Raw genomic sequence first — 27,369 nt, 5'->3', positions numbered from 1 at the left:
AAAATGATACCAAGAAAGACTGACTTCTCATCAGAAACAACTGAAGGCCATAAAACGATGGAATGACACCCTTAAAGGGCTCGGAGGAAAAACAAAATCACAGATCAAAATCTCAGAATCACAGACCAAAAATGTAAACTGCAACATACACCAACTGAAGTTTTTAGAGTGAAGGAAAATGATATGAGATAAAATTTGGATCCACAAAAATTAAAGAAAAATACAAATAGTGAATATATGAGTAAGGATAAAAGACTGTTATTCCTCTCATCTTTACAATGCATGTGAGTATTTAAATCATAAATCATGAGGTCCCTTGAAACCTTCATGGCATTTTTAGAACAAAGAACATAAAAGGGTAAATGGAACAATACCTGTCCAGATTCTTAATCTTATACTGACATAATAAAATATAAACACTGGATACACTGTGATAAGAGTATATATCATAATCCCTACCAAAATCCCTGAAAATAGTTAAAGGAAGTACACCTAAAAATCCACTAGAAGAATTAAAATTGAATACAAAAACCATTTGATTAATCAAAAAGAAGAGAGGTACCAAAATATGTACTGTGATGGAACTGAATATAACATACCAATGAGTACAAAGTGTTAGAATGTAGAGCAACTAGAACTCTCATAAATTGTTAATGGGAGCATAAATTGGTAAAATAAATTTGGAAAATTCTTTGGCACTTTTTCAGGAAGTTAAAGATACTTCTACAATATGACCTAGAAATTCTACTTACAGTATTTAGCCAGAAGAAAGGAACACAAATAGAATTTCACAGAACTATTTATAGGAGCTTTATTCAAAATAGCCAAAGCCATGAAATAGCCCTAATGCATAGACATACCTAAATGGATAAATATATGGTTTATCAACACAATGCAATACTACTATTCAGCAACAGAAAAACTACTACCTTAATGGGTCTTTTCAGAAAAAGAAACCAGACACAGAAGAAGATCTCCTGTATCATTCTACTTATATGACAATGTAGAAATAGCAGAACCAATCTAAAAAATTATTTAGAAAGCAAAACCTCAGTGGTTGCCTGAGGTTTTGGGTAGGGACTGGCTGGAAGAGACATGAAAGATTTTTCTAGAGTGCTGCAAGCTGGGTCTCCTGAGAAGTAAACTTTGAGATGGATACCAATGAGAAAGAATTCCACTGGGAAATGTTGTTATTGAACACCTATGATGAGCTAAAGGAAGTACAAAGAGGTGGAGGGAAAAGCTGAACTGTGATACAGTATCAACAAATGCCTCAGCTTCTCACATGGGAGTTCTGGGACTGAGAGAGTCTTTGGAAATTACCATAAATTGCAGCAAGTGGACCAAGAACTTTGAACCTCTAGTCTTAGCCACCCCCCTGCCCAGCCCCCACACATACCAAAGATCATGGTGTCGTGGATATACATTGTCCCCAGGATGTGGATTATGACTATAGACAAAATGACTCTCTTCAGCAGAAGGTAATTCTTGAAGAGCAACACTGGGGGGGGAGATATCTACCATACTCTCAGCCAGCTGGAGGAGTAAATGCTCAATCCTGGAAGCGCTCTGCTCTAACCACTACAAGTCATGAGTGAATAGCTTTATATCTCTTTTTTAAATATATTTTTAGTTGTAGTTGGACATAATATCTTTATTTTATTTATTTATTTTAATGTGGTGCTGAGAATCAAACCCAGTGCCTCATATGTGCTAGGCAAACATTCTATCATTGAACTACAACCCCAGTCCAACAGTTTTATATCTCGACTGAAGTATCGGTTACGGATGCATACACGTAAGAAATTTAATGAATTATACACTAAAAAATCCATCTGTTTCACTGCATTCCTGAAGGTTCCCAGAAAAGAAGAAATGCACATTTAAGTTAAACAAACAGCAAGTCATGCTCACTACCAATGTAAATTGATATATTTTGAAAAACCACTAAATAGTAGACAATGTATGCTTTTTTTCAAGATAGAAGAGATAACTTAGTCTTCCACTATGGTTAAAAAACTGCAGTGGAGAAATATGAGTGGTAGCCTAAGATTAATAAGTCCATCCAATTACAACTAGGAGATTAACTGAATTTGAAGAGTGAAGAGATAAATACAATGTTATTTTTAAAAACTTAATGCAAGTGAAAGGTATAAAAATTCATGTTGTAAACATGTGATTTACACTCAAGAGGAAAAAAGGTTTTTTCAGCTGAGGCTAGCGTTTTGTTAATAAAATCTTAAGAAATAATTGTTTTCCTGACAAACCACCACGAATTATTTTCTGATATTTTTGAGATATTGCAGTACAAAACTAGTGTCTAATATCTACAAGCTGATCTTTGTTGCTCAAGGTTGAACTCTTCAATCAACCACTTTCTTGCTCATTTACCTGTATTAGTTTCTTTTATATTAGAATCTTCAGTAAACTACTCAAATTACTTTTGAGTACATTTAAGTGTATAAAGTCATTATCCTGTACTCTCTGAAATGAAGACAGTAACCAAGAGAGAACATAAGAAAGCCTACTTACTAGAACTGTTTGTAGACCTACTTCTTGTTAACCCAGAAATACAGGAAATGGGCTACAATCTCAAGATTTTATTCTCTAAACACCAAAGATAACCTGTTTGTATTTCTGAGTATCATTTAAAATTTTTCTAAGTATCACATAGAATACTTCTTAAATAAATCCTTTGGGAAAAAAATGGTGATGACAAAATGCTGGCAACTTATGTTTAGCTGACAATATTTCTCCAAGTACAAACTCATTCGTTTTAAGTTTATTCCACAGCCTTTGGCTGAGTTGGCTATGATCCTCCTCAAAAAATCTTTAACCCAAAGAACTTGTACATATTAAAGACATGATTCACATGCATTTCTGCTTAGAATCAAGGAAATTGATGTGGGTTATAGATTTCCTCAAATATGTCAGTCCAAAACCCGGGAAAGAGACAGTGATACATAGAGTTATAAAGCTGTTCAGAGTTTCTTTAGTTGGAAGAAGGGAAACACAATGTTCCTTTATGTCACAGTAACAGAAACATACAGGCATCTTTCACCAGCTCAGCAGGTGAATACACACTATTCTAAGTGTACATCTCCATATAAAAAGGTACTGCTTCCCATCTCCCAATCCTTGTTAGAATCAAAATGGAATGGCTTCAGTCATTACTTTATCCAATTTTATACCCATAAGCAGTATCAAATACCTTAGTTATTTGGTTTCCTTTCCACCTGTCCTCAATATCTGAACCCCTTTTCCTTCCAGACTTTCTTCAAAACAGCATTCCTCTCTTTGATCAGAAAGACTTCCAGATTTCCTGCTGTCCCAGAAAATCCTCTCCATATCTCCTTTGGTGTACTTATTGTTGGAGTAAGATATTTATTGATAATATGAAGGAAACTTGACACATCTAACTTTTAAAATATTTATTCCAGCAGTTTAAGACTACCGGAAAAATGGATCTGACTGATTTTCTTCCATACCAATTTTCTGACTTCCGCACCAAAGTTTCTGACTTTCTCCTTGTCAACAGAGGAAGCAGAATATAATGAACTCTGTAATTACCAATGTTTGAAAGAAGGGTTCAGGAATAAAAGTTTTACAGTCAGCTGATGCCTGGTGTTGACATTTACTAGTTATGTGATGACCCTATTCTAAGTGTATTTCTTTGTCTATAAAATGGGATTTCATAATAGTACAGAGTGAGGTTGGAGAATTGAATTTATAAGGCACTTAGTACAGTGTCTGTCAATAAAGGTAAGCTATCTGAAACTGTATGAAGGCCTTTACAATCCCACTGTTACAGAACTTTTTGGAAAATTTTGCCACTGAATAAATTGGTGGGAGGTGGCCATCTGTTGCTTAATGAAGCAGTCAGGTGTAAATTGGATTTTCCATTTGTGGTACTGTCTCTTCAAATTGTTGTTCTTATCTGATTGTGATATTTATTGATAGCCTGCTGTTTACATTGATTGGTACTTTCTGTGTTTCAAATTCCCCAATAATAATGACTTATTTAAACATTTATTTATAGCAAATGATACATAAGATAATGTCCCTTAATGTCTGACCACATAGCTTAGCACTGACACAATCCTGGACCCACTGTTCTTCAAAGATTCCCATGCTCTATGAAGACACTCATGTTTCACCCAAATCAACCTTTTATCCCCCTGCTTTTACGAGAAAAAAAGGCCAGAATATGAAAAGTAATGGTATTCGTAACATGAGGAATAAAAGAATTTGAGGTAGCACTCCACAGTTCAAGTTGTGTGACTTGAATATCACACCATTTGTGCCTCAATTTCCTCATCTGTGAGAACCAGTCAACAACATATAAAGTGATTGGAAAGCATCCTGCAAGTAATAGTTTCTAAATACTTATAATTATCTACCCTCACAAAACTATCTCCCTGGACTATTTCACTGAGTCATTTTAAAAGATTAAGGTAACACATGATAGGAAATATTATCATTATGTCACTGTTTTGCACAATGATCTAATTACCTACTTCCCAAAATTTAGCAATTTCTAGTCAATATGCATTTACCAAAGATCTGAGTCAAAATAATTTGTCATTTACTCCTCTATCAAGTTTCTTTTTTGTTTTTTTACATTGTCTGTAGGGTGTTTCAGCACTACAAATTTAGCAAGTTAAAATCAACAAAACAGACCAAGTTTTATCCCAATATTCCCACTTCCATATTACATCCAGCCTCAAGATACATACAGGTTAAGCATTTCTAATTTGAAAATACAAAATGCTACAAAATCTGAAACTTTAAGAATATCAGCATATTTTAGATATTCAGAGGAAGGGTGCTTAACCAGTTCAGTCTATGTGAATATTCCACAGTTCAAAGAAACTCCATTATCTCAAACACTACTGTTCCCAAACACATCAACTTCATGAAACTTTGAAAATACTGAACTATTTCCAAGAAGATGATGGCATCCTACAATAGTCCTCTAATAAACTAACCTAAAAAAAAAAAAAAAAATCACACCAACTGGAAGTCAGAATGAAAGGTTTCAATTCAAAGTAAAAATGGAAACAATTTTAATAAAACAAAAAATGTATGAAAGACAAAAAAATTAGGATAATAGCTAGCAAAGAAAAAATATTGAGATCAGTCAGTCACAAATCTGAAACACTCTTGGAGCATGCTCAACAACAGAGTGAATGCCCTGGAAGATGTTCTAATGAACAAAACCTGCATTTTAAAAATAATTAAAAGATAGTGGGGGAATTAAACTTCAGTTAAAGAATTCACAGGTAAATTCTTAAACAACAGTACAATAGTAAAGTGAATAGTAGAACCATGTGGCATATTATGATATAGATTTAACATGTACTAACTCAAATCCATGTTTCCAAGATTACATAAATCAACAATGCATAGTATCCAACACCCGTTTTTTTTTAATTTTCAGTTAAATTCAAAATGCTTTTCTTTTGTTTCCAATTTGAAAGTGTTCGATCTGAATATAGAAACTCATTGTACCTTTTTTCTTTTATCTATAAAGCTTCTTTAAATACAAACATTCCTTTCATCATATTTTTAAATAAACAGTTAAATACAAGGTGCATGTTTAATATGGTAACTGATTTTAAAAGTTATGAGAACTACAAAAAAATAGTTTCAATTCAAAGTTGGATTATGTTCTTTTTCACAATTTTTCAAAATTTCTGAAATGATTTTACATTACTGATAATAATTTTTTAAAAGCTGTATTTTTTTTGTTTTTTTGTTTTGTTTTGTTTTGTTTTCCTTTTAAATCATCAACTGGACACAATTCACACCTAGAATCACGTGGGAGAGTGAGGTGGGACGATCACTTAAGCTTAAAAAAAGAGTTTTAGACTAGCCTGGGCAACACATGAGAACCTATCTCAAAAAAATAAAATAAAATAAAAATTACTTATAGCAAAAGCAATTATTGGGCAAAAGTGAACTAATTCTAGCTTAACACTTCATACACTATTTCATTTAAATATTTACATGTAATTCAATTATGTATAATTCAAATGCATCACAAAAACCTGAATTCACTCTTTTTCTGCACTAATATTTCACTGATTTAGATTATTGCTTTAAATGAATTAAGATCATCTAATTTCTCCAAAGAAAGCACAGCCTGGCTAACAAAGTATATATCCTTGCACCTGTTAATGATGGCTAATATCAAAACACCAGAAAACAGCAAGTGTTGACAAGATGCAGAGAAACAGGAACTCTTGTGTACTGTTGGTAGAAATAAAAATGGCACAGCCTTTATGGAAAACAGCATAGAGGTTTCTTAAACCATTAAAAATAGAACTACCATATGATTCAACAATCTCACTTCTGGACATGAGCCCAAAACAAATGAAGTCAAGATATACAAGTTACCTGCACTCACTCTCTTGTTCACGGCAGCATTATCACAATAGCCAAGATGTGGAAACAACCTAAATGTCTGCAGATTGATGAGTGGATATAGAAAATGTGCTGTATACATGTAATGAAATATTATTTGGGGAAAAAAAAGAAGAAAATCCTACCATTTATAACAACATGGATGAACCTGGCAGATAACAAACTAAATGAAATAACCAATCGCTGAAGGATGAATACTGCTTGATTCCACATTTTTGAGGTAGCTAAAGGAGTCTAATTCACAGAGGCAGAAAATATAATGGTAGTTGCCAGGAGAAGTAGAGGAGGATAAAATGGGGAGCAAAATGACAAAGTTCTAGAGATGTTTTAATAACATGTATATAGTTAACAATCCTAGATTATCTTTTTATTTTTGTACTAGTGCTGTTTTCATTCCCTTTTCTTCCAAGGAACATGTCTAATTTTCTTTCCTTTCACCTACAGTCACCTGATGAGCCACAAAGAAGCCAGATCCACAACTACCTAGGGAGTCACTTTATTATTTCCCTTAAACTTAAGTAAAAGGTTATTTATGTAATTATATCAAGTAAATGACCACATAGGCAAGAGCTGGAAAGTGGCAATTTATATTCATAATATAAAATAAGCTGCAAACACATCAAGAAAGGATTCTAACTATGGGCCCAATCTAAAGCTTAGTTAAAAAAAAAAAAAAATGTTCAGTAAGCTTTTGGCATAATGGTAGTGTCTTCTTCTATGTCACCCAAAATAACTTTTATGAATATGAAGAAAGACAGTACACTAGTAATGGGATTAAGTAAACAATAAATGGATTTTAACAAAAGTAAAAGGCAGCATTCTTCATACAAACTAAACGACTACTATAAATTTCCAAAGACCATTTTCTTTTTAAAACCACCACCAACACCCACCAAAAAAAAAAAAAAAAAAAAAAAAACACAACCTTCAATTACTTTTGCTTTTGTATAAGTGATGTCTTTTGTATTTTTAACTCTCAGAGTTGCCAAAATAAGCCCATTTACATGTGATGCCTGTCAACTAGCAAATTTACATTTGGATTCTGTTGGCTTTGGACCCTGCATTCTGTTCTTTTCTTTGTGCCATTGTTGTTTTTAGGTTTGGCAGTAGCTCTAGATCTTTGTTTAACTTAGTTCCTTTGTCTAACTTCTGTAGTATATACACATTATAAAATTAGCATGAAACAACACTTTAGCTTCCATCACTACCATTAATTTCCACTATGGCAACAGCTTATAAATTATGCTAAGGTGGATCCAAAAGGAAAAACAAAGAGACATCCAACATCTATCTAATTTTTCCACCTAATAAAGACATAAAAAAAAAACTATTTGATTTGTTAATAACCCAAAAGATTCATCCTTAAGATTACATCTGATTTTAATGCATTAAAAAATGAGTAGAGGGCTGGGGATATAGCTCAGATGGTAGAGTGCTTGCCTTGCAAGCACAAGGCCCTGGGTTAAAAAAAAAAAAAAGAGCAGAAAACAGAGACCTCCGCAAAGTTAAATTTGTTTGGCTATCAAAATGGCCATTGTTCTTTTATTCTCTATTGTAGTTTTCTATTTAATCTTCTAACGTATTTTATCTATTTTCCAGTGTAATTTTTAGTTTTATCTAATACAGAAGTATTTGATGTCAGATAGGCTTGTCCTGGCTCAAGTTCTTCATGCAATTGTGAAAAAGATAGATTAATTTACACAAGATAATGTCAGAGCCTCATATATTCACATAAGTAGTTCATGTAATTGCATCAATAATGAAAAAGGGATTTATATAATGAATTGAATCTTTAGCATTCTATAGTGAAATCTTAAAATGTACATGAATAACACAAGCAGAGATGCTGACTGTAAGAACTTCCCCAACACTAAGTTATATAATCAGGAATAGACTCAGTAGCTTTAATATTCATACTATAAGTTAATTACCCCAAATTCATTTTTCACCCCAATCAAAGCAGTAATATCATCAGGAAAATTCAAAAGAACCATTCCTATTGGCTCTGACCTCTTCTTTAGATTTATATCTGATCATAAGATATTCTTGATGTTCTGAGAACTCGTGGTTCTTCAAAAAGAAAGAAATCATAGGGTTAAGACCTTACTTGAAAGAGCTTTTATCCTCCATTGAATATCAGCCTAAAAACAGCTGTTTCTTCATTTGAAAGTTGAGCTCTTTCTCAGATCACTTTCAGGGAAGAGAAAAGGCACTACAGCTATTTTTTGGAAAGTCAAACTCCTGTTCAGCCAATTCTTACGGAACTCCTTTCCATCTGTTCTCTGACATTTCAGTCAGGTTATGCACTTGCCAAAGAGCTTTCATTGGATTCTGAATCCACTGGTGAAGACAAATGGAATGAAATCAATTTACTTTTTTTTTAACCAAACATCATTAAAGTATAAAAAGACATCATGCATAATGTCAAAATAGGCTGCACAAATGAAATCTACAGCCTACATTATAAACAAAATCAGTAATCCAGACTGAACAAAAAAATTACTGGTTCAGAATTCCTTGCTAAGTGGTTGCATTCGAAATTCATTCTACAATGGAAGATAAATAGAATCCACAGTCATTTTCACAGAGAGAAGACAGTTTCTTTGAAGAAATAAGAACCCTGAAAAGGAGTTTGAAAATTCTTTTGCAAGTAACTTAAATAACAATAAAAATGCTCATTGAGGGAGGAAAGATAAAAAAAAGAATTTGGATTCTGTGCTTCAATATTTACTGAAAAAACTAATCAAGAGGGATCTGAAATAAATTTTGAAGCAGAAGTTTAAAATATCAGATCAAAAAGGAATAAAGGGTTTGTGTGGGGCACTGGGTTCGATTCTCAGCACTACATTAAAAAAATACAGATACTGTGTTCATCTATAGCTAAAAATATTGTTTTCAAAAAGGAATAAAAAAAAATTGATAAAACTAGGTCAGAACGCCAGCCAGCTGTGACTTTTGAAAAATCTCAAAGATCCCTGGCACCTATGTGATTAGTCATTACTATGTCTGAGGGCAGGAGAATCAGTAACTCTACTTGTCCTTGAGAAGGTTCAGAAGAAACCCTAAATTACAGATCCACTGGTCTCATAATACCTGAAAATCCGGCCCGGAATAAGGAGAAAGTGCCACCGACGCAGTAAGCAAGCATTACTTCAGAGAATAGAGCCTATTTGGAAGGGAAAGACAAGAAGGGAGAGCAAAACTGGTCTCCTTAAGAATTCCATGAGAGAATATGTAAAGACAGTGTCAAAAAATAAACCAAAGGCATGATTTATTTTCTTTTTAAAGACATAAAAAATTCAACAATGTGGACTATTGAAAGCAACAACAAAAAGAAAAACGAAGTTATGATGGAATTAAGGACCCTTTTAGTCATGGTAAGGAAACAAAAATCAAGGACAGGAAAAATACCTACTAAAGTAGATAAAGTGCAAACATATTCCATGAATGATCAGAAAAGAAACTGATCAGAAAACCAAGTAAACAGCTGGGTGTGCAAATGACAATGAAGTAACTGGCTAATAGAATGCTAAAACTACTATTGGAATATTTCACAGGGTCTTGGAGATGTGGTAAAGTAGCAAAAGAGTTTCAATACAAGCAAATACAAAACAAATAACTCAAGCTCAATTTACAAGACATCAACAAGTAATGAACCCTAATTAAATTATCAATTACACAAAGAGGTGTTTGTTCAAACCTAATGCTCTAGAAATAGAAGACAATCTTCAATATACCTTTAACAAATTAATGAAAACAAAAAGTAAGCAAGTACAAGAAAATTTTAGGAATGCCTTTGTGAATGAATGGTGCAAAATGAGGATAAGAGCATGGCAGAAAGAACCACCCCAACACAGAGGCTGGGTCTGTGTGTCAGGAATGTAGGATACTAAGGAAGGGGACCATTTGAAAATTAAGAGCTAAGCAAGGTACCCATGATAAAAATCAAAGCTCAAGTAACTTTTCCCTTTCCCTCATTCGCTCAAGGAAAGACTACACCACTTAACTACTGTTCTCTCAGCCAACTATAATACACATGACATGCACCAGGGAACCACTGTACTTTAATATGATTCTGTTTTACAGGTATCTCTATAATTTACAGGAAAAAGAGCTAAAGAAAAATACAGATCTCCTTAAACTACCTTGTCTCTGGTCACAAAGTAGCAGCTTACCAGTAAAGATAACTAAGACTTTTTAAGGAACAAAAAATATTTTATATAACGTTTATGATTTTGTCTTTTCCTTCTTTTACATACCAGTTATATTTCACTATCCTCTCTGAATTAAGGGTAGGACATGAAGGGTAGGATATGCTTTGGCAATAACATACAAATATAAACAGCAGACTTTAAGGTGATTCACCTCTAGAAATCTGAAGCAGAAAATCGTAAAAACTCAATCTATGACAACACAAAATAGTATCCACTTTTTTACTGTTGATGGCTTCCACTGCCCCAGCTTCCTAATTAGATGTTGTTGAGTCTGCAGTTATTAACCCTTTCTAAATAAAGCTGTAACAGAAAATTTTTCACTTCGTTTAGTTTTTCCTTAAATTCTTAACACATCAGTTTATTTTAAAAACTATTTCATTTTGTAATTAAAACTCCTTTCCTCTAGAAACCCATCAAGCTGTTTAAACATGGCTTATTTCACATTATAGTGGTGATTCTCAACATGATTTAGTTGAATACACACATTTAGCACTAAAGTTCTTCTTTGATGAAGAATACTGATTTTCCACTATGTCTAAATCACATGTATGTCTGGGAGGCAGGGAGAAGGGAGTACAAGAGAGGGAGAGATAAAATACATATTCATTCTTAAGAACAGAACAAGAAAATAAACTTCGGCAATAAAATAGATACCACCGTTTAGCTAATCTGCCCATTAAAAAGCAAGAGCACTTCTTACAGCATCACAGAATAAAAACATACAGCCTATGTACAATTTTCCAAGGCAACCAAAATTGCTAACGAGACCCAACATGACCATAAAGAAATGACAGCCTGGACTGGCCTATTTGTCTCTGTCTCCTTTACATATCTGCACTGGATCTTAATTCTCCTACTGCCCTCCCACATCATGCTATAGTTAGGCAGCTTATACTCCTTTTTAAATCTGTAAAGGAAATCATCTTCCAAACTATTCTGGTTTTATTACTTTACATTTTATCACCCTGCAACCATTAATTCAAGAAAATGATCAGCTTTGATTTTTTTTTTTTTTTAATTTCTTCATCCAGGGACAAACTGATCTCTCCCCTTATTTGAACTAACCACATCATTCCAAAATGCTAGTTATGTGCAGCTGCCCCAAATCTGTGACTCACTATAAGGAAAAATCTCAAAAAATTCTTCTACACAAAGGGAAACAACATAGAACCTACTTCTTTCTTTTCTCAGCTCCATTTAGAAATCTGAGATATGACACCAAAAACATAAGCAATAAAAGAAAAAACAGATAAAATGGACATTAAGTTAAAGAAGCAGGGCATTGTGGCACATGCCTATTTATAATCCCAGCAACTCTGGAGGCTGACGCAGGAGGATCACAGGTTGCAGGCCAGCCTCAGCAACTTAACTAGACCCTGTCTCAAAAGAAAAAATAAAAAGCATTGGGGATGTAGCTCAATGGCAGAGTGACCCTAGATTTAATCCCCAGTATTGGGGAGTGGGGACACATCATTAATTTTACTCTGCCTCTCCAACATTGGCAAAATTGTATTAAAATGAGCCTCAATTCAATAAAGAGTGAGCTCCTCTGTCCAACCAAAAAAGGGTCAACTGTAATGACAGAACATATAACCAAGTAAAAATAAAAAGTCAGCAACTAGTAAGAAAAAAAATAATTAAAGATTCTTTCTTCACAGCATAATTTATTTTAACTCCAACAATAAAAATCATGGCTTTAAATACAAGTAAAATCTGAAAATGTGACCAGTTTCAATATGGATCATTCAAATGATCCAAGCATTCCCCCCCAAAAAGCAGTCATTTGCTTAAAGCAGTGTTAAATTATATCCAAATTCAAATAGATTCAAAATAGCTCAACAAACAAGTTAAAATACATACGATGTATGCCTGCATTTCATCACCAGTACACATATCACTAAATAACTGCAGGATAAATAGCTCCAGGTAAACATTCTTTTAGAATAAATAGCATCTCCATGGATTCATGACTTTCATTTCTGAACTACCCCTATATCTCTTCCCTTCTCACAGGTATTCTAGTGTTTACTTTCCTTCTGAACCTGCATAATCCCTGCAAATGTGTACAGAGCTATGAAATTAGGGATCTTAGGTTAACAGTATATCTTTATGATTAAACACATAAATCTTTATTAGTATATCATAAAATTCTATAAGCAATAAATAAATAAGACCCACTTTCTTCCTCAAGGCTATTCATGTCCCTATAATCCCTCAGAAGTGGTAAACTTATACAGCTTAGAGATATAAGAAGACAAACTACTGTATACATCAAGAATTATTTTTTAAAAGTCAGGCATGGTGGCACATGCCTGTAATCCCAGTGACTAAGGAGGTTAGGTATGAAGACTACAAGTTCAAATACAGCCTCAGCGACTTTGTGAGACACTCAGCAACTTAGTAAGATCCTGTTTCCAAATGAAAAAAAAGGGGGGCGGGGTAAGAAATGTAGCTCAGTGGTAAAGTGCCCCTGCAGTCAATCCCTGGTGCCCCAAAACTTGCCTAATAAAAAGCAACTAAACATCTTGCCACCAGTATTCACATCAAATCATTCATCTGGCCCTATTAATAAATGTGGAAAAAATCTAAAACATTCACCTTGTTTAACTATGGAACCAAGAATCCCCATGGTTAAACTAGTTTTTTATCATCTATTATGAAATAAAAATTCCTAAACACTACTGTCTTTGAAATATTATTTTACTTTTAAGCTACCATACTATATAACTGACTTTTTTCACTTTTAATACACAGTCCTATGAATTTTAACACGATGACAGTTTTCAGCTATTATTTCAACAAATTTTTTTTTCATATGCCACATTATTTCTCCTAACCTTCTAGAAATCAAATGATACAAATGTCAAACCTTATGTTACTGGCCCACAGGTCTTTAAAGCTATCCACCCTCCATTATTTTTTTCATTTTTCTCTTTATTGTCCAGACTGGAAAATTATAAATTTCTAATTTTCCCTTAGAAATTTCTATTAACAGGCTGAGATTTTGGCTAGTGGTAGAGCGCTTGCCTAGCATGTGTGAAGCACTGGGTTCAATTCTCAGCATCACATGCAAATAAATAAATACAGGTTAATGGACAACTGATAAAAATATTTTTTTTTAAATTTCTACTAACTTATCTTCAAGTTCACTGACTCCTTTCTCTTTCAACTAGATTGCCTTATTGAGTTCATTCAGTAAAACTATTACATTTACTGTGTTTTGGAGTTCCAAAAATTTTGTTTGCTCTTTATCTTTTCTTTGTTGATATTTTAAGCTTAATGTTTGTTGCAGGATTGTATATAGTTGCTTGTTCCAACATCTTTATAATGGAGGGTTTAAAGTCTTTGTTAGATAATTCCAGGATCAATATTATCTTATCACAGGTGTCCATTGTTATATTTCCCATTGTGATTTATTTGTGATTATTTTAGATTTTATCCTTGACATTTTTAATAATGTTATAAAACACAGGATCTTCTTAAATCCTATGGAGTAAATAGAGATTTCATTTTCACAGGTAATCCACTTGGTTAGGTTCAGGATGCAAGTTCCAACAATATGCCTTCTGTGGGTTTTAGTTCCAATGACTATTCAGTTTTCAAAAGCTTTGCAGCAGTGCTATCTGGATTATTCCTGTGGGCACACAATCCAATTGTCAGTCTGCAATCTGAGTTGAGTTCTATCCCACATTATCAGTTTTAAAAGTCTTTGATATGGTAATTAAGATTAGATGTTTGTACACAACTTCATGGGATCTCTTTCACAAGCCCTTTCCTTTTTTTCAAATTTCTGGAGGATACCTTTTCTGTCCTGAAACCAGGAACACTCAGTCTACTTATACAACTGCCCTTGCTTAATTGCCAAACATTAGGATAGAACTTTTAAAAAAAAAACCAATGGGGTTTAGCATTGCTTCTTGGAACCACAGCTGAATCAGAGAAAAGGGTTCTCTTCCCTCAGAATTTTGGCTCCTGCATACACCCAGGATCAGCTAGATGATATCACCATGAGAGTGTTTAGAAGTGGACTGTAAGAAAACAGAGAAAAAAAGGAAAAGGAAAAAGAAAACAAAGAGGAGGAGGAAGAAGAAAAGAAAGAGAAAGAAACCAGGAATTATCTCAACTCTCTCTGAGATTTTCACCATTCCTTATCCTCCATCCTAGAACTATAAGACTTACGGATCTTGTTACGTTTATACCTCCATATTCACTTCCAGGTTTCCGGCTGCACTAAGTACAGGCTGGGGGATTCAGAAGGTTTAGTGGTCTTTTGAAATCTAAGGTGTTCCAGTATGCCAGCTGCTATTAATCATGTATTCTGTCCAGGCTTTACAGGTACATTCCCATTGCGAATAAAAGATAGCAGTGTTTTTACTCCATATTACTCAGAACCAGAAAACATAACCCTCTTTTAAATAAGTAAAAGAAATATTTCCTCATCTCTAAATTCTAAGTTATAGGATCTGTTCATAAGCTTAATGTTATTTTCCAATAGTCAACTATGATGTCAAGTCAGGTCAGAAAGACCCAGAACACTGATTTGATCCCCCAAACCTCAAGCAAAACAATCCTTTAATCCAAGCTCCTGGCTGCAAAAACAGACGGAAACATCACTGACAAGCACTTCAGCCAAATGCAGAGAAAAGAGTGTTTATCTGAGTTCCACAAGGCCAAGACAAGGCCTTGGCAATTACCTGACAGGAGTAGCCCACAACATTTAAAAATAAAGGCATTAAGTACAGAAATACAGAGCTAGCGGCATCTAAACTTCTAAGACTTTATGGAAACATTTCCATGCTGTTTCAAGAATACAAATAACAGTGTATTCCTATATTCTAAAAAGGAAAGTCTAACATACTTGAAAAATTATCGCTCACATTAAAAAAAAAAAAAAAAAGTAAGTAGTCATAAGTCTTCTAAATAACCTGATTAGGACAGGAGTGGCTGCCATCAACCAATGACCCCAGGGGGTCAAGAAATTGGTTGGTTTTGAGGAGTAAAGAAAAGTTGGTCACTCAAAAATATCTCATGCTACCTAGTCATAGTGCCTAAAATCCTACCACAGGAAATCACTTCCACAAATGCATATTGTGGTTATACATATGGTACATACTATGCTATATGCTAATTAGAAAAGTACTGTCTACAAAAGGAATCTAACATACCAATATGAAATTAAAATACAGACATGAAATTATATTTTCAATATGATTACCACTAAATCCAAACAACAAAAAAAAAAAAAAAAAAAAAACAGAGGAAGAAGAGGTGGAGATGAAGGCAGGGGACTGGCATACTGAAATTTCCAGTATCTGGTTTCAGCAGACACAAAGGACAATATTTTTCCCATTTTTTCCTTCCACCTACACACACTGTAAATTTATTCTAATGAATGTCATTGTTTTCAAAATGAGAAACAAATTTATTAAAAATGACGAAACTGTATGCAATTACTATATGACCCAGCACTTCTACCCTACAGAAATGAAAATTATTTTTCTTATAAAAATATTCATTGGTAGAGTTTGTCTATCATGTGCAAGCCCCTGGGTTCAATTTTCTGTATCACTCCTCAAAAAAAAAAATAAATAAATAAAAAGTTCATAGTCACTCTAATTATAGTTTCCAAAAACTGTAAACACAAGTGTTCTTTAACACAGATGAACAGTGTGGTGTATCCATATAATATAACACTACTAAGCAATAAAAATAAATAAATAAACCAATTGATATATACAACGTAGTTGAATAAGCCACCAAGGTTATCATGCTTAGTGAAAGTCTCAAAACACTGTTTTATATTATTACATTTAAATACAATCTCCAAAAGATCAAGTTACAGTAACAGAGAAAAGATCGGTGGTTGCCAGGGATTAAGGGGAAAGTGATAGAGTGAATGTATTATGGGTTTTTTGTTCTTATTGTTGTTATTTGTTGTCTTAAAAAAAAAAAAGAACTTCTATATCTTGATTGTGCTAGGAGTTACACAGATCTATACACATTAAAATTCTATACACCAAAAGAAGCCAATTTTATATGATAATTCTAAAAATAAAACTTAAAAAACACCATTGAACAACTCATAGAATTCTACAAAAGACACCTTTCTCTAATAGAGCAACCAAAAATAAAGAATCAATGAAAGACCAATCAAAGTTATAACAAGCTTTTTTTAAATGTATTTTTTTTTGCTGTTGTTGTCAATGGACTATTTATTTATTTATTTACATGTGGTGCTGAGGATCGAACCTAGGGCCTCACACATGCCATGCAAGTGCCCTACACTGAGCCACAACTCCAGTCCTGTGACAACCTTTTTTGAAATACAATGATGAGATGATTCTAAAGAGCATATGGAAATGCAAGGACCTGAAATAGGCAAAATAATTTTAAAAACAAAACTAAATAAAACTGCACTGACTTACACTATCTAATTTCAAGACATACTCTAAATCTACAATAATGAAGACATTGTCAGGTAGCTGCAGATTACAACAGACATAAGAATCAATGGAAGAACACAAGCAACAATAGGTGTTGGAGAGGATGTGGGGAAAAAGGTACACTCATATATTGCTGGTGGGACTGCAAATTAGTGCAGCCACTCTGGAAAGTAGTGTGGAGATTCCTTAGAAAACTTGGAATGGACCTACCATTTGACCCAGCTATCCCACTCCTCGGCCTATACCCAAACGACTTAAAATCAGCACACTACAGAGACACAGCCACATCAATGTTCATAGCGGCTCAATTCACAATAGCCAGACTATGGAACCAACCTAGATGCCCTTCAATTGATGAATGGATAAAGAAACTGTGATATATATATATATATATATATATATATATATATATATATTGTGTATATATATATATACACAATGGAATATTACTCAGCTATAAAGAATAATAAAATTATGGCATTTGCAGGCAAATGGATGAAATTGGAGAATATCATGTTAAGTGAGATAAGCCAATCTTTCAAAAATCCAGAAGAGGAATGATCTCACTGATAAGCGGATGATGACACTTATTGGGGGGTGGGAGTGGGACAAGAATGGAGGAAGGAGGGACTGTATAGAGGGAAAAGAGAGGTGGGAGGGGTAGGGGGGAGGAAAAAAATAATGGAATGAATCAAACATCATTACCCTATGTAAATTTATGAATATGCAAATGGTATGCTGTTACTCCATGTACAAGCAGAAACAATATGTATCCCATTTGTTTACAATAAAAATAATAAAAAAGAATCAATGGAAGAATATATAGAATACAGAAACAAAATCGAACATGTAATCAAAAGCACTTCATTAGGACACCAACAAAAATTCAGTAAAGAAAGGAGTCTCAAATTGTACTGAAACATCTGAATATAGTATGCGAGGGAGAAATGAAAAGATCTTTGAACTACTAAACTCCAAGTTACTTTGAAATGGTCAAGAGAACTAAATGTAAAATGTAGAGTTACGAAAATTTCTGAAGAAAACATGAGGAAAAAAAATCACAATTTTAGAGTAGGCAAAGATGTTTTTAGATGAGACAGGAAAAACTGTAATCATGAAAAAGAAAATCTGGCTGGCACCGTGGCACACACCTATAACCCCAGGGGCTCAGGAAGATCTCAGTTCAAAGTCAACCTCAGCAACTTAGCAAAGCACTAAGCAACACAGTGGGACCCTGTCTCTAAATAAAATACAAAGTAGGGCTGGGGATGTGGCTCAGTGGTTGACTGCCCCTAAATTCAATCCCCAGTACCCCTTCCCCCCCAAAAAATAAAGAAAGAAAATCTGATAATATGAATTTAACAAAATTAAAACCTAGGACCTGGAATGTGACTCACTGGCAAAGCACTTGACTAACATGCATGAAGCCCTGGATTCAATCTCCAGCACCACAAAGAAAGTAAACAAACAAATAAATAATTGCAATGTCCTTCAAAAGAATGGTAAGAAAAAACTGGGAGAAAATATTCACAAAACAGCCCTTTACATTTAATAAAAAAGCTGACAACTCAATTTTAAAATAGGTAAAAATAGATAATAACCACAAGAAAAGATCATCAATATCATCAATCTTCAGGGAAATTAAATCCATAATGAGATATTACCAAATACATGAACAAGTGTTAATGAGGATATTCAGCAACTGTAGCTATCAGGCATGAACATAAAATGGTATCACCACTTTTAAAGGTAGTTTTCTACTTTCTCAGAATATTACCATACACTCAATGTGACCTATCACTTTCGGTCCTACAGGTATTTACTCAAGAAAAATAACAAATGTACAAAGATTTGTATCAAAATTTCATGACAACTTTATTCATGCTATCCAACAGAGATAATGTAAACAATCCAAATATACATCAATAGATGAATGGATAAACAAACACTGGTATATGGAAAACTATTACTCAGCAATAAAGCCAACTGATTTCTGATGCATGCAACAACTTGGACAAATTTCAAACAAGATACTACCACACAGAAGTCAGGAGAAGGTAGCTCATGCATGTAATCTGGGCAACTCAGGAGACTGAGGCAGGAGAATCACCAATTTTGAGGCCAGCCTCAGCAACTTAATGAGATCCTGTTTCAAAATCAAAAAGGGAGGGTAGGGGGATGCAGCTCAGTGATAAAGTACCCTAGGTTCAATCCCCAAGAATTTTAAGAATTAAGAAAAAAAAAAAAAACAACTCAAAAACATAGAGTCAGAGAAACACAGAAACACAGAAAGAAGAGCTTATCCTGTACAATTCCATTTCTATGAAGTTACTTCTAAAATAGACTAAAACTAATTTACAGTGAAAGAAATCAGATGAGTGATTCCAAGAGACAGGTGTTAAGGAAAAGGACTACAAGAGGTAGATGGAAACTTCTGGGAGTGATGAACATTTTCTATATTTTAATTAGGGTGTGGTACATGTACATATTTACCTCTCAAAATAGATCTTAAAACTAATAGAATTTTACACTTAAAATGTGTATATTTTATTGTATACACAAATACTGCATATAGAAAGACAACAAAATATATACTATATTTTAATGCATAGAGTGAAATGAATACATATAATAAAACTGGCATACAATAAAATTACTGGATGTAATTCTGTAAAACGGGAATTAAACTCACAAAAGACAAAGTTGAACACATACTTAGTTTTTCAGTTGAATCTTTTTCCATTAAGGTATAAATATTCAAATGGCTAAATCACAGAAATTATCAGTTAAAGAAACATGGGGAAATCATGGCAAAAAGTTGGCAACCGCCTTACGAGTTATCTGATCCTTCCCTTCTAAGTAGTTCAACAGTTCTACCAACAGCATGCTAGGCAGGGGTTCACAATAAATCTCTAACAGGGCACTCAGGCCTCTCAAGATTAAGTCTTTTCCACTGCTGAAAATCATCATCTCTTGGGAAGACCTCTCTGAAATCAAAACTGTGCTCTACAAGAGCAGAGACTGGCATGCTATACCTGGAGGTAAAATCCACCCCAATTACCTGTTTTCACAAATAAAGTTTTGTTTGAATAAAGCCATACACATTTGTTTGCCACATACTATCTATGGCTGCTTTCACTTTGTAGTGGCAGGGTTCAATGTTACAATACAAAGCCCACAGTGTTTGTCTTGCCCTTTGTGTGTGTGTGTGCATGCGCATGCACACACAAATGATTTCCTACCCATGTTCCAAAGGAACAATAGAGAAATCTATATCCCTCTTTTAAATGATGGCATTCAAAAATCTGGAGAGTATTATTTCCATTCACCCTTTGTCTTTCAATCCGCTTTTTCTTAATTATTCCTCCTATGAGACCAATTTCAGTAGCTCAAATCCTAAACATGCCCCCATCCTAGACAATATAGTTGAGTGACCCATTTAAAGTATGAAAATGATCACTCCAGCTAAGATTACAATAGGACTATTAGCATCTATGACTCTGACACCATATTTCCATTAACGTAGTTTAATGCCTCATTAACTTCTTTTATGCTCCATCACATTGGTGATGCACATTTTTTACAGTGAGAACTTTAAAAACGAATGAACATATAAATAAAAATTCTATGAACATGAGGAGCTATCTACAAGTTCTTTCAACAGAACTGGGCCTGGAGAAGATGCATTTCAAGTATTCAAACCTCCTAAATAGTAATTTTCTTTTTCTCTTAACTTATTTTAGGCTACAATTCCACCCCATTATATTGTTTGATACAAGCTTTCCACTTTGAGAATTTTTCTCCTAACAAACCAAATAGGCTCTGTAGTTCAAATAAAAGATGTGAAAACGGAAGGAGGAGGATGCCCCAAGGAAATCTCACCAAATATAATTTACTGAAAAGGGCACAGGTTCATAAATCAGGTTAAAGTTTGAACTGAGGTTCTGTTCCTCTGTATCAAATACTAATATAATATAAATTATGAACACATGCTCATAGATAATGAATGAGTCAGACATTACCTTAAATATTTTTTTAACATACAACATAACATAATATTTTGCTATAGGCATCACCTTTACCTAACCTGGGACTTCTATCTGAAAGAAGTCCCTCCTCCCTCTCCCCAAAGGAGAAGTGAGTCTCCTGACAAGTGTACATCTTTCTTGAATATGTAACAACTACCATAATAAAAAAGTTGCCAACACTGGTAATGACACTATTCTTTCAATCATGTGTTAAAATGGAATAATGCAGAAATTCTAGGTTGTTTTCTTTCCAGTGTTGGTAAGCCTATTTGTCCACAGCAGCTCTTAAGCCATAAACTCCAATCACTGTGTAATTAATAAAGTTGACATTTTAATCTTCATGTCATTCTCTTGACATGGTCTGGATGGTGCCCCCCCTCACCACACACACACACACACATACACACAGCACCTGTGTTAATGCAGAAGTTGAAATGATTAGGATATGAGAGTTATAACCTAATCAGTGGATTAATCCATTTGACAGATTATTTGAAAGGACTACTGTACTGGGTGGTAACTACAAGCAGATAGGGCATGGATGGAGGAACCAGGTCCTTGGAGATTATATCTTGTCCCCCTACCTCTCTCTTCCTTCTCTGCACTTATTGGCCATTCCGTCCTGAGATGCTTTCCTCTGCCATGCTCTTCTGTCATGATGTTTTTCTTCACTGCAGGACCAGAGCAATGGAGGTGGTTGACCATGGACTGAAAACTATTAAACTGTGAGCAGAAAATAAACTTTTTGCCCTCAAAGTTGTTCTTGTCACAGTTTAGAAAAGCTGACTAACACCCTCCAATTTATTAACATCCAATTTGCACCTAATTCAATACCAAGTCCTTGTCATTGAGTCTTTCCAAACACTGAACTCAACTTTATAATACAACTTTCATTAAGAAACCATCAGTTTAAATCTAGAAAAATAATTATTAAGAGATTTGAGAACAAATACAATTGAGTCTTGGTAAGAGTATTACCAAGAGTGTTACCACAATTAGAGCAAAAATATGGAAGTATGCTTAAATATAACTGCCTACACACAAGAGAACAATGAGCCTGGATCAATAATCAATATATTTTCAAAGAGAATGGAGAAGCTTGATAAATCTGGTTGATTAAAAAAAAAAAATTCAAAGTCCTCACCTTTAAAAATGAAAATACCACTACTTTTCTTCTAAAGTTCCCACAAGATTAAATGAAGTAATCGGTATAAAGTACCAGAGAAGTATTTGGCACATATCAAGGGTTCAATAAATGTTCCAGGTAAGCCATGAATAGAACTAAATTCCATACCTAAATAGAACCTCTATAAAACAAATTAATCTTGTTCAAATAATCTGCCTGCTTGAGATAAAAACTAGGAATGACATCTGGGATTATTTCTCATAATCCCAGCTATTCTTTCCATATGGGAAACAAAAATGTAATTCCTCAACAACATAAAAACAACACTTAATGTCTTCCATATAGCAACATAGAAGACAAGCCTAAATACTGTTAGAGAAGAAAAATCACCTGACTCTGCGCATACTATCCCCACTTGCGTGAGTCAGAAACAGTAGCCTACACTTATTTCAGAAATCCATTAAATTAGGATTATTATTTCCTTCTACCAGTCATATGGCTTGACAAGAAAAGTTCAAAAAAATGTTGATTCCTAAGATTATTAAAAGATAGATATCTGTAACTATTCAGAATCACAGTTCCTACCACTATAGCTCAAACTCACAAAATGAATACAGTATACAAAATTTAAGAGTTTATTTCTGCTAGGTTTCCATATAAAGACCAAAGCAGTCATTCTTTTGTAGAGAATAAGCATTTGATCCTTGTTCTGTACTATAAGAACCAGTTTTCCTATAAGATATATGAGGATTGGGTCTCATTCTGAAGAGCATTCCCAAACTGCTTTCTCATGATTAGGGAAAACCACAACCCATACCTGCATGCTAAGCCAATGCTGAAGTCAATGTTTCCTGTCCCACCAAGAGTTTCCTGCAGTAGCTTAGGAGATCACCAATGTCTTCCCATTTCAGCACAGCATACTCAGTTCAGCTTGGCCCTCAAAGCTAGAAACACTGCCGATGTTCTGCTCCAGTTCTTGATCCCAAGCTATCTCTTTAACACATATTCTGCCCCAAGAGCTAAAAAAATGCTCTAACATCTTCCATATTTGTAAACTTAAGTTTGTTTCTTCTTATTTTTTAAAAGGATATTTTTATTAGCATGAGCTGATTGTTTTGTTCTATACAGGACATCAAAAAAGCAGAAAACATGGTTTCTATTCTCAAGATGCTCTTGTTTTAATTGAAAGTGAACATAAAATTAATATAATCCACATCAAGTCTAAAATATGTTTTACCCCTCCATCTACCTCATGTAATAAAAAACTAAAGCTTGTTACTCTTGACTTCAAATATACTACTCCCTTTTGTTTTGAAGCTCTTCACAAAGATAACTACACCACCCTCAGCTTCTTATCCACTTAATCATCCTCTTCCATGAAGTCTTCCCTGATTAACCAGAAGAAAGCTTTGCATTGTTCTACCTACACAGAGTCCTTCCACATCTGCCACCTGAAATAATATGCTTACCTAATAGCTGAGATAGAAAAATATACCACTTAAACAACATATTTATTTAGTTGAACACATTTCCCAAGTGATCTTTTCCATGTAGCTGGTTATATCAGCTTTAGGGAGAACATATTGTTCCACGACTTGTCTACATTAGGTGACTCTGAACACTTGGAAAATTCAGTGTTTGAAAAGAAATATAAATAACATGTGAAAATTAGGCAACAAGTCAAAAATTAATAGGTGTCTCTCTCGCTGTTTTGACATTTTTACCAAAGGAAAAAGAAAGCACCCTTTAAAATATATTTCTCAAACTCTGCCATGTAAGATGCTATATCTCCAGATCCATACTTTAAGAAATATAAATACAAGAATCAAACCACATTGAGTTCTCTGGAAGAAGACCTCAAGGAGCTCAGTGCACTTGCCTCTGCTCCTACCTAGTTATCAGCAGGTTCACCACTCATCTCCTGACCACATATATTAACACTGTGCTACATAAAAACAACATGCATGCCCCAGATTTTTCTGGAGCAGTCCCTGTCTCATATACTCTTTTTCTGTGTGAGGTTGCCAACTGTTCAATTAAATATGGTTGGATTTCTATAAATTTACAAGACTATAAATAAAAGTTCAAATCTTTTGTCTAAATAATACTAACTGTTATTCAAATACATGGTCACTACATTTATAAAAAAGTAAGCAAGCAAAATACTCAAACTCTGGAGGCAGAGAGCAAAATAATTCTCAACCACCTTCAATGTTGTCTGCTAAAAAGTTGCACATGGGCCAGTAATGGCTATCACTACGTTAAAACTTTACCTACCTTCCTCCTTAAATGGATTTCTAAAATTCAACTTTCTACCAGGCTATCAACTCCTCTCCTTACCTGGCAACCAAATTCTAAAACAGTTTGACCTTGACTTCCTCACCAAAGGCTCATCAAAATTAAAATTCAAAATTAAAATTAATTTAACTCTCTTCTAAACCTCAGTAAGGTTAGACCTTCCACCATATTCCAGTTTTTGATCCTCACACCAGGGAACCCAAAGAAAGAATTCCCTTACCCTGAAAAGCAAGAATCATCAAGATCAAAACAAACACCTTTCTGTTGTTGTTTCAACCTCTCTCCTTTGATTTGTTTTTGTTTTGCTTTCCCTTGCTTTTCTAATGGTATCCTTTCCCTGCTTTCCCGGATTATATTATTTGATAATTCCTTCTTCTCTGCTGAATCTGGGTGAAGATCACGTTTCATTCATGTGCACTTAAATCCGGGTACACAATGCCATATCTCAGTCTAACCAAGAAGAGTTCAGTCCAAGGGATAACTTGTAAAAACATGCAGAACAGGGCAATGTTTAGGCCAAAAACAGTCTAGATTTCACATTTCCTGAGGTAGTTTCAAGTTTTTTTTTTAAAGTTGGTGATTTTTTTTTTTTAACTACTGCCAAAACTCTGCATTGAGCATCTATGTATATCTTGACACATTTTTGCAATACATATTTAAAGGAAACAATATTGGGTTAGAGTGCCAGAGCATGGCTCTGAAAACATTTTTCTTACAGGCACAAATAATAATTATTTTTGGTTTTGCAGGCAATATGGTCTCAGTCCTAATCATGCAATTCTGCCTTGCAGTATAATGTTTCAAATTAGCTAGAAGAAAGGCTTTTAAATGTTCTCATCACTAAGAAATGACAAATGTTTAAGGTGGTAGATATGCTAATTACCCTGATTTGATCATTAAACAATGTATACCTATACTGACTGTATCCCAGACATATGTAAAATTATATGTCCAGTATAAATAAAATTTAAAAATAAAAATAAGTCACATTATTTTGCTTAGTTCCTAAAGAAAAAACTTTAAAGACAGCTATCCAAATATGCCTTGCAAAAGCAGCAAGAGACAAAAGGAAATATAAATGGCTGTGGCTGCTATATTAAAATTTAATCTACAAAAACAGGCAGTGAGTCAAATAGCCCACCAACAATTTGTGACTCTTGTGCTAGTAGTAACACACAATTAAATGACCTTTCTAGGCTGAAGAGCACAGTAGTACTCCCTTATCCACAGAAATACTTTTCAAGATTTTCGACAGATACCTTAAACTATGGACAATAATCCTACAAGCACTGTTTTTTTTTTCCTATAAATAAATGCCTTTGATAAAATTTAATATATATATATATATATATCAGGCACAGCAGAAAAACAGCAATAATACAATTATAATCATATTAAATCATAGTAAAATTTTCAGATGGTTCATTTCTGGAATTTTCCATCTAATATTTTTTGGACCACAGTTAGACATGTGGGTAACTAAAACAATGGAAAAACTGTGGATAAGAGAGGACTACTGTTTTGTTTTGTTTTCAGTGCTGATGATCAAACCCCAGGCATTGTACAGGCTAGTCAAATGCTCTGCCACTAAGTTATACCCTCAGACCCAGGACTACAGTAGATGCATTTAGAATATTTATATTTACATTCCTCAAATGGATCTTCTTTTACATAGAGATATGGAACCCACAAATGGATGGTTCAGAGACAGAGCACTCATAATCTCAGTATCAAGAATATAAAGAATCCAAGATTTGACCCTACTTGTAAGATAACAAGGTAAGCTGCCACCCTTTCATGAATGAAGGGCAAAACACATGAGACTCCTGAGTAAGAGACAAATGACCTTACTACTGATGTGCCAGAAAGTCCCCTCCCTACCAAGAAGGAGTGTGTAAGGGGTCCCTGGAACTCCACAAGTGAGACGGAAATCAGTCAAGGGCACAGGCTGACTGCTTTAAACCTGGCCTTCCAGCAGGACAGTTGCCTTAAGGTTTCCAGTATCTTTCAAGTAACGATCCAAATCATTGTTCTTTGGAAAGCATGTCTACCCACCCAACCCCACCATCAATGTATCTGCATCTTTTTCCCATTTCCCTCTCATCCCATGGCAACAAATGGTTGTCTGTATATTCAGTGGGTTCAAAGGAGAGAATGCTGAGAAAGCCTGAGTTTAGGAAGCCCCAATCTTCTATAAAGCAGGGTAAGCATCCCTGACATTTGCTGTGGAGAGAGAAATTATCTCCATTATACTAAACAGTAAACATACCTGTCCTTTCTTCCAGAAAAAGATACTATGTCTACTTTCCAAGTCTGTTTACTATACAAGCATCCCTGAAAAGATAATCCAAATAAAGGCAGTCAGTGCCTCTGCTTGCAAAACATGTGGAAATGCAAGAAGTCCAAGGAAAATTACCTTCTGACAATATGTACCCCCCTTGTTTCTACACTGTCTTAAGCTCCTGGTGATTTTTTCTATAAGCTTGCTACTCTATCAACCAAGCTGATTAATATGACAAACAAAAGAGAGGATCAGATTTATTTATCTCTACCAACCATGCTGACTAAACTGACAGACAAAAGGGAGGATCAAATTTATTTATCATGTAATTAAGGCTACTATAAACAGAACTCCAAGCAGCAATATGAGACAGTATTGACTTCCACCAGGTCCTCCAGAGTCCTCAACCAAAAGAGATAAACAAATCCCATAAACCATCAAGGTCTACATTAGAAACCTGACTGGCTTTCTCCTTATGTTTCGTGTTGACTTTCCCACTTAGACCAAAGCATAGATTCAGGTATACAAGATGTTTTAGCAATTACACAGAATC

The 27,369-nt window shown here is 34.3% G+C and overlaps 1 protein-coding gene and 1 long non-coding RNA gene across 18 annotated transcripts in view; one reads left to right on the top strand and one right to left on the bottom strand.

Moving 5' to 3' along the window:
* Positions 1-27,369, bottom strand: part of TCF12 (transcription factor 12) — a 345,689-nt gene that overhangs the window by 222,049 nt on the left and 96,271 nt on the right. For 9 of the 17 annotated variants that reach the window (XM_079125900.1, XM_079125889.1, XM_079125904.1 and 6 more), the window contains exon 4: positions 21,696-21,782. The exons of the other annotated variants lie outside the window; for them this stretch is intronic. In XM_079125900.1, coding sequence (XP_078982026.1) covers positions 21,696-21,782 — 87 coding nt within the window. The remainder of the gene's footprint in view (positions 1-21,695; positions 21,783-27,369) is intronic. 17 annotated transcript variants of the gene reach the window in all.
* LOC306653090 overlaps positions 1-27,369 on the top strand; it is a 343,839-nt gene that overhangs the window by 273,081 nt on the left and 43,389 nt on the right. The gene's annotated exons all lie outside the window — the stretch shown is intronic.

Source organism: Sciurus vulgaris, assembly GCF_902686455.1.
Source record: "Sciurus vulgaris genome assembly, chromosome: 2".
NCBI lineage: Eukaryota > Metazoa > Chordata > Mammalia > Rodentia > Sciuridae > Sciurus > Sciurus vulgaris.
This window is presented reverse-complemented; position numbering and strand designations above follow the sequence as displayed.